This window comes from Clupea harengus, chromosome 15 (genome assembly GCF_900700415.2).
Source record: "Clupea harengus chromosome 15, Ch_v2.0.2, whole genome shotgun sequence".
NCBI lineage: Eukaryota > Metazoa > Chordata > Actinopteri > Clupeiformes > Clupeidae > Clupea > Clupea harengus.
The window spans coordinates 26,500,624-26,509,934 of NC_045166.1; the positions used below are offsets into that span (position 1 = coordinate 26,500,624).

The 9,311-nt window shown below is 47.9% G+C and overlaps 1 protein-coding gene across 2 annotated transcripts in view; it reads left to right on the top strand.

Annotated features, from left to right (window-relative positions):
• The first annotated feature begins 3,853 nt into the window (after positions 1–3,853).
• The window catches only part of LOC105902097 (E3 ubiquitin-protein ligase pellino homolog 2), a 13,061-nt gene continuing 7,603 nt past the window's right edge, over positions 3,854–9,311 (top strand). The window contains exons 1-2 of one of the 2 annotated variants that reach the window (XM_031582122.2): positions 3,854–4,182; positions 9,076–9,205. In XM_031582122.2, the coding sequence (XP_031437982.1) occupies positions 4,109–4,182; positions 9,076–9,205 (204 nt within the window). In that variant the 5' untranslated portion in view covers positions 3,854–4,108. The remainder of the gene's footprint in view (positions 4,183–9,075; positions 9,206–9,311) is intronic. The other variant, XM_031582123.2, reaches the window with a different exon arrangement.

Sequence of the window (9,311 nt, forward strand, 5' to 3'; positions counted from 1 at the left end):
CGCACACACACACACACACTCACTGATTAAGACCACTGACTGCCAACACTACCAAAGTCAAATAGAAACACATTCCTCTCTCATAACATAAAGATTGTTCTCAGGTGCCTCATATTTGCCCAGCCAAATAAGGAGTCCAGACAGTCAACACAAGCGCTCGACGATGCCCGTCTCGATGCCTGTCTCGATGCCCGTCTCGATGCCCGTCTCGATGCCTGTCTCGATGCCCGTCTCGATGCCCGTCTCGATGCCCGTCTCGATGCCCATCTCGATGCCCGTCTCGATGCCCATCTCGATGCCCGTCTCGATGCGACGTCTCAATGCCTGTCTTAATGCCCGTCTCAATGCCCGTCTGTACGGATGCTGATTTCTTCACTGCAGTTTAATCACTAACGCATGTACTGCTCCTCCACAATAGCTGTTTGTGCCCCACTGTCCAATAGGAGGTCTGTGAAGTGGCTAGTGTTATGATGTAATATGATCCTGTCCAATAGGAGGTCTGTGAAGTGGCTAGTGTTATGATCTCATATGATCCTGTCCAATAGGAGGTCTGTGAAGTGGCTAGTGTTAGGACCTCATATGATCCTGATTCAGCTGGGGATGGCGTACTGCCACGGTGAGGCTTCAGTCACTTTAGAGGCCCCTCTCACACACACACACACACACACGCTCACACACACACACACACACACACACACACACACACACACACACACACACACACACACCTCTCACTCACACACACACGCTCACACACACACACACACACACACACACACACACACACACACACACACCTGTCACTCACACACACACGCTCACACACACACACTCACACACACACACACACACACTCACACACTTACACTCACACCCCTCTCACTCACAGAAACCATGTGGTGGTGTTGGCTGCATTGTGTTGATGTATCTGTTTGTGTGCTGTGCTTGTGGGGGACGAGTCTAACAGGCTTGTGTCGTCTCTCACACATCCTTCACAGTCACACCAGAGCTTAACCTTGTGTTGTGTCTCACACACCATTCACAGTCACACCAGACCTTAACCTTGTGTTGTCTCACACACATCCTCACACCAGAGCTTAACCTTGTGTCGTCTCTCTCACACATCCTTCACAGTCACACCAGAGCTTAACCTTGTGTCGTCTCACACACATCCTTCACACACACCAGAGCTTAAACTTGTGTTGTGTCTCACACATCCTTTACAGTCACACACCAGAGCTTAACCTTGTGTTGTGTCACACACATATCCTTCACAGTCACACCAGAGCTTAACCTTGTGTTGTCTCACACATCCTTCACACACACCAGAGCTTAACCTTGTGTTGTCTCTCTCACATCCTTCACACACACCAGAGCTTAACCTTGTGTTGTGTCACAAATCCTTCACACACACCAGAGCTTAACCTTGTGTTGTCTCACACACATCAGAGCTTAAACTTGTGTTGTCTCACACATCCTTCACACACACCAGAGCTTAACCTTGTGTTGTCTCACACATCCTTCACACACACCAGAGCTTAACCTTGTGTTGTCTCACACACATCAGAGCTTAAACTTGTGTCGTCTCTCACACACCAGACCTTAACCTTGTGTTGTCTCACACACATCAGAGCTTAAACTTGTGTTGTCTCACACATCCTTCACACACACCAGAGCTTAACCTTGTGTTGTCTCACACATCCTTCACACACACCAGAGCTTAAACTTGTGTTGTGTCTCTCACACCAGAGCTTAACCTTGTGTTGTCTCTCACACACCAGAGCTTAACCTTGTGTCGTCTCACACACATATCCTTCACGGTCACACCAGAGCTTAACCTTGTGTCGTCTCACACACATATCCTTCACAGTCACACCAGCCCTGTGGTGTTTTATAAAGACATATTTCAAACCTCCTCAGGAACCGCTCTGTCTCTGGCTGTTTCCAGCTCAGATGATCATTTAGTAAATGATCTTCATCCTAATGTTTAACTTGCTAAACTGGTAAAATTACTTCAGCATCACGAAAAACCCAATCAAACTGAATAATGATCACAACACATACAGCTGTACATGTGTCTACATCAAAGGGCCATCCAACTAGCCCCGGATTTAAAAATGAACCTGGATGTGATCTGTTCGGGCTCTGATATGGATCTGGATCTGGTTTGGATTTGGTCCTGATCTGGTTTGGCTACGGTCCTGATCTGATCTAGTTTGGCTCTGGTCCTGATCTGGCTCTGGTCCTGATCTGATCTGATCTGGCTCTGGTCCTGATCTGATCTGATCTGGCTCTGGTCCTGATCTGGCTGTGATCTGGGCTGTCTGTGACTGTCTAAACACCCCTATCCGGGTCTTAATCCAGCTCGGGTCTATCTCTAGCACCCCTATCCGGGTCTTAATCCAGCTGGAGTCTATCTATGGCACCCCTATCCGGGTCTTAATCCAGCTGGAGTCCGTCTCTGGCACCCCTATCCGGGTCTTAATCCAGCTGGGGTCTGTCTCTAGCACCCCTATCCGGGTCTTAATCCAGCTCGGGTCTGTCTCTAGCACCCCTATCAGGGTCTTAATCCAGCTGGGGTCTGTCTTTAGCACCCCTATCAGGGTCTTAATCCAGCACGGAGTCTGTCTGTGGCACCCCTATCCGGGTCTTAATCCCTGCATGGTCATTGGATCTCTGCCAATTCAGAGTCTGGTCGATTCCAGCAAGTTGTGAGAAGAATCCATAGACTTTAAATTACAACTCTTTGGGTGAAGCAAGTCAGTCAGAGGGGAAAAAAAGTTTTTGTTTGTTTTACTGTGTGAGGTACATTTCTCCCTTACACGATAGTGTTACTGCTACAGAGCAACTTCGTCCTGGTGATGCTCAGTATTGTACAGCTCTGTTTTTAGAGGTTTGAAAGAAGAGGAAGCGGGCTGTGGTGTGATCAGTTCTCTGGTATTTCGGTGAACAATTTATCTAGCGAAAAAGGAAGTTGAGAGACTTTTATGGTCTTAGGCCTAGGCTGGTAGTAAAATGTTATCAGCATTTGAAACTACCCTAATCGAGTTTTAAAACGTAACCATGGTTGCCCAAGCATCAAATAGGCTTACGTATACATTTGATGAAAGTAATAATAATAAATAATAATGGATTTTATTTATATAGCACATTTTAAAATACAAAGAAGTCTCAAGGTGCTTTCCAGGGTTAAACAATCAATCACAAAATTGAAATAAATAATAGTAGAAAAGTAGAAAGTCCGAACGAAGAATGAAATGTATACTCAGAGACAAAATGGAACTTGACCACAACCACCCATGATGCTGAAAAACGGACATCCTTTTATTCAGGGCATTAGATAAAGCGCCCTCCAGTGGCCAACAGGAGCACCGTGGACTGTTAGCGTTTAGTGGTCCTTCATATTGGAATGGGAAAAATCTTTTCATTCACCATTGTAGGTCACTAAAGTGTTTTGGGTCCAATACGCGTTGAAATGCACAAAGTAACGCTTATGTTGGGTAAGATCTAAACACAAAGACACCAAGCATCTATCAAAGGGGTTCTTCCAGAATCTCCTACAAACTCCATACTGTTTTAGGTTGACGTAATGGTCAGGAACAAGCTTCTCTTCAAGTCGATATCATTTTTTGCCCGGCAAAAGGTGGAGCGGTTCTCAAAATCCACTTCTTATAACAGTTATTTGGCTCAGTTGCGTCCTAAATATCCGTAAAGTACGGAAATATTACACGATAAAGCGAGTAATAGTACCGACAATGACATAGTTTATTGTAATTGTGGTATAGAAAGCTTTTGTGACGAATGTACATCCCTCTATGAACAAATGGTACAGGCGACACCCTACCGCGAGCTGTTTCTCTGCCATCCACTTGAAATTGATTCGGTGCGGGTTTGACTCACTGGCCTTTATCTTTGGGGAGTTTTTTTTTTTCCACAGCAATTTGTAAAGGAAATGCGCCCTCCGAAAATCTACCTCTAAGTGTCGGAATGAATAATGCCCTCGTCGCCAACGCATCGTTTTAACCCTTTATATCCTATCCGCGCTTAAACTTATCGTTTGGAAAAGAATTGTTCTGGGAAGCGCATAACATCTGCCTTCGCGAGTCTGATGTTGTCACCGAATCAAGACGAACATGCCCACTCTAAAGATCCGGTGAAATACGGAGAATTGGTGATTCTTGGGTGAGTAACTTGCAGGACACTAGTATTAATCAATATATGTTACGTTTAAAGTAAAATTATGTGAAATTGCCCGATTCACGAGGAATGTGGAGACTGGATATCCGGTTCAGCCTGCCCGTTGAACAAGTTGACCAATATCCAACTATTAGCCTGATGTATCATTTTGTACAAGTCATTTTGTTCTTCACACAAATGCAAAGCTTGTCGTTAGGGAATACATAAAAAAAAAAGGGTAAAAGTACATCCCAGACGGCTTAAGCCGAGTAGGCTATGGTATGCCATAGTAGAGGCTCAATCTCGCCGCCACCATTTCTATTATTGCGGGGGAAAGTATCATTCAATGTTTAGAAGTAACCAGCATGCTTTAAAATACAAACTATTTTAATACTAATACAAACACCTTATGTTCTAGTATGTGTTGAATGGGGTGTGACCAGTCGCTGTTCGATCCAGGCTTAGTAGACTAGTTGTATGAAATTGTCCTGTGCATTAGGGGACGCTACGATGCTGTGTAATCTTTTAAAAGCATTCCGCACACATGAACTAAACAGTTTTTTAGCACAGCCCAAGAGGCGACCACCGACGAGTAGCCAGCCGCAGTCGTTGCCATCGCCGAGATCGCTGAGCCCACTCTCCCGAAGTTTTAATCCCTTTCCCACCACCCCCTCTTCTTTTTTTCCGGCAAAAACCGCGTCTCCCCTTCCCAGGATGCATTGCTCAGGATGTGCTGACCAATGATGCATCCTACCTGCGTGCCTTGCTCGCGTGTGACTGTCCAGGCAGTGAGGAGAGTGCATGGGAGGCTGCCTGCCTTGTCTGTGTATAGGGGTATATAGATTTGGTCAGTCACTGTATGACTTGTGGTTTGGAAAGGTTGGGATGGTTTTTGACATACTAAGAGGTCCTGAAGTGTATAGATATGACATATCTGCAGTGTATGTGTGTGTGCACGCCTGTGTGTTTAGGTACTTGCGACTGTGTGTGTGTGTGATTGTGATCTGTGTGTGTGCACGCCTGTGTGCATATGTACTTGCGACTGTGTGGGTGTATGTACATGTCTGCGTGTTTGTTTGTGTGTGCGTGCATGCTTTTGTGTGAGGGTATGCGTGTATGCATGCCTTTGTGTGTGTGTGTGTGTGTGTGTGCGTGCACGCGCCTTTGTGGCAGTGTGTGTGTCCCTTTGTGAGAACACACTTGCTGAAATGGCACATTGACCACTGGACTCCCTGATGGTCGATGTTTTTCCGTTGTCTTCTGCTGTTCAGCCAGACTAGACAGCAGCTGGCAGCACTGGTGCAGTGAGTTCACTAACCCACACGCAGACGCCACTGGTGCAGTCAGTTCACTAACCGATACACAGTGAGTTCACTAACCGATACACAGTGAGTTCACTAACCGATACACAGTGAGTTCACTAACCGATACGCAGTGAGTTCACTAATCGACACACAGTGAGTTCACTAACCGATACGCAGTGAGTTCACTAACCGACACACAGTGAGTTCACTAACCCACACGCAGTGAGTTCTAACCGACACGCAGTGAGTTCTAACCGACACGCAGTGAGTTCACTAACCGACACGCAGTGAGTTCACTAACCGACACACAGTGAGTTCTAACCGACACGCAGTGAGTTCACTAACCGACACACAGTGAGTTCTAACCGACACGCAGTGAGTTCACTAACCGACACACAGTGAGTTCTAACCGACACGCAGTGAGTTCACTAACCCACACGCAGACGCCACTGGTGGAGTGAGTTCACTAACCGATACACAGTGAGTTCATTAACCGACACACAGTGAGTTCTAACCGACACGCAGTGAGTTCTAACCGACACGCAGTGAGTTCACTAACCGACACGCAGTGAGTTCACTAACCGATACACAGTGAGTTCTAACCGACACGCAGTGAGTTCTAACCGACACGCAGTGAGTTCACTAACCGACACGCAGTGAGTTCACTAACCGACACACAGTGAGTTCTAACCGACACGCAGTGAGTTCTAACCGACACGCAGTGAGTTCACTAACCGACACACAGTGAGTTCTAACCGACACGCAGTGAGTTCACTAATCGACACACAGTGAGTTCTAACCGACACGCAGTGAGTTCACTAATCGACACACAGTGAGTTCACTAACCCACACGCAGTGAGTTCACTAACCGACACACAGTGAGTTCTAACCGACACGCAGTGAGTTCTAACCGACACGCAGTGAGTTCACTAATCGACACACAGTGAGTTCACTAACCCACACGCAGACGCCACTGGTGGAGTGAGTTCACTAACCGATACACAGTGAGTTCACTAACCGACACACAGTGAGTTCTAACCGACACGCAGTGAGTTCACTAACTGACACACAAATGCCACAGCTGTCTCTGGCATGGATCACAGCCCGATCAGGGCCCGGATCCGCTGCTATCTGGTTGCCTGGCACAGCATAGCGCCCTGGCCTGGCACAGGCGGCGTAACCACAACAAAGGGCTCAGTCTCTCCTAGTGTGGTGGTTAGGCAAGGAGAGTGGGAGGGTGTGAGCCTGTGAGTGTGTGTGTGTGTGTGTGTGTGAGCCCGTGAGTGTCTGTGTGTGTGAGTGTGTGTGAGCCTGTGTGTGTGTGTGTGTGTGTGTGTGTGTGTGTGTGTGCGTGTGTGTGTGTGTCAGTCCTTTTGATTTCAGCGCCGTGCTGGCGTTTCTCCGTGTTCTCACAAACACATGGCAAACTGGCATCATGTGATCATTCTCCGTGTGTGCCGTGTGTGTGCGCCACGTACCCGTCTTCTCCTCGTCCTCTCCCAGATCTTCTCCGGGCTCAAGTGTCTGCCTGCACTGACTCCTGTGGACCACCACCCCCCCCCCCCCCCCCCCCACTCACTCAAACACACACACACACTCTCACTCACTCAAACATTAAAAACACCTCGTCTGAATAATTCACCGGCGCACCAAACAGGGTCAGCAGCCTACTCAGTCTCTCCAGGGTTAGCCGTCAGCAGAGACGCCCTCATGGGCTATTTCTGTGCATCTTAGCACAGCAGCAGGGCCAGGCCGGAGGACCCTGGGACAGACTAGGGCCTCGCCACAGCACCCCCTGCAGGCCGGAGGACCCTGGGACAGACTAGGGCCTCGCCACAGCACCCCCTGCAGGCCGGAGGACCCTGGGACAGACTAGGGCCTCGCCAGGGCCAAATCCACCGGGCTTTACACTTCCTTTCAGGAAGAGTCAGGATGAGATGGACAGAGGAGGGGAGAGAGAGAGAGATGGACAGAGGGACAGAGAGAGAGAGATGGACAGGGGGACAGAGAGAGAGAGATGGACAGGGGGAGAGAGAGAGAGAGAGATGGACAGAGGGACAGAGAGAGAGAGATGGACAGGGGGACAGAGAGAGAGAGATGGACAGGGGGAGAGAGAGAGAGAGAGAGGGACAGAGAGAGAGAGATGGACAGAGGGACAGAGAGAGAGAGATGGACAGAGGAAGGGGGGGCGAGAGATGGAAAGAGGGACAGAGAGAAAGAGATGGACAGAGAGAGAGAGGCTATGTTGCTTTGTTTGTGGGCTTGTGGGCTAGCCAGCATGCTCTGGGATTGCAGTTCACTCAAAGCAGATCTCAGGAATACTGATTGACACCAGTGTGGATATGGGGGTGGGGTTGGGCGACTCTAGTCTGTGGACAGGAAGTCAATTTAGTCCGGAGTCTGAGGGCGGCACATGACATTTCTGCAGATTTAAGCACCAGCGAAGAATCCCTCTCTTGTGTGTGTGTGTGTGTGTGTGTGTGTGTGTGTGTGTGTGTGTGTGTGTGTGTTTGTGTTTGTGTGTGTTTGTGTCATCAGTTCCACCAGTGGAAGGAAGAAGCTAAATGTTATTTTGATGTTGACGGAGTTGTGCCAAACGTTGCACCATTGATTCCCAGTTCCGCTATCTTCCCTGTGAAACAGAGAGACCAGTGGATATTCCCATTCCCAGTTCCGCTATCTTCCCTGTGAAACACAGAGACCAGTAGATATTCCCATTCCCAGTTCTGCTATCTTCCCTGTGAAAGAGAGACCAGTGGATATTCCCATTCCCAGTTCCGCTATCTTCCCTGTGAAACAGAGAGACCAGTGGATATTCCCATTCCCAGTTCTGCTATCTTCCCTGTGAAACACATAATAAGGAGTACATTAACTGATGGGGGCACCAATGGAGTGTTTTGTTCAGTATATTTGATCGCTCACCAATGGAGTGTTTTGTTCAGTATATTTGATCGCTCACCAATGGAGTGTTTTGTTCGGTATATTTGATCGCTCACCAATGGAGTGTTTTGTTCAGTATATTTGATCGCTCACCAATGCAGTGTTTTGTTGAGTATATTTGATCGCTCACCAATGGAGTGTTTTGTTGAGTATATTTGATCGCTCACCAATGGAGTGTTTTGTTCGGTATATTTGATCGCTCACCAATGGAGTGTTTTGTTCGGTATATTTGATCGCTCACCAATGCAGTGTTTTGTTCAGTATATTTGATCGCTCACCAATGGAGTGTTTTGTTCAGTATATTTGATCGCTCACCAATGGAGTGTTTTGTTCGGTATATTTGATCGCTCACCAATGGAGTGTTTTGTTCAGTATATTTGATCGCTCACCAATGGAGTGTTTTGTTCAGTATATTTGATCGCTCCAATAACCGCTACATTACAGGCCTTATATGCTGTTGCGCAATCACTAGCCATACGAGTCGTCCAAGACCCACCGTAGTACATTTAGCACATGGAAGAACATCCATACGGATTCTATGGGAGTTGTGTGTGTGTGTGTGTGTGTGTGTGTGTGTGTGTGTGTGTGTGTGTGTGTGAGAGTGTGAGCGAGTTGTGTTGTGTTGTGTTAACCTTTGACCCCTGCTGTGCTGCAGGTATAATGGCTCACTGCCGGGGGGTGACCGAGGCCGCAAGAAGAGCCGCTTCGCTCTCTACAGGAGGGCCAAAGCCAACGGAGTCAGGCCCAGCACTGTGCACATCCTCACCAACCCACAGGACAGCAAGGTGTGTGTGTGTGTGTGTGTGTGTGTGTGTGTGTGTGTGTGTGTGTGTGTGTGTGTGTGTCCCAACCCTGTGCACATCCTCACCAACCCACAGGACAGCAAGGTGT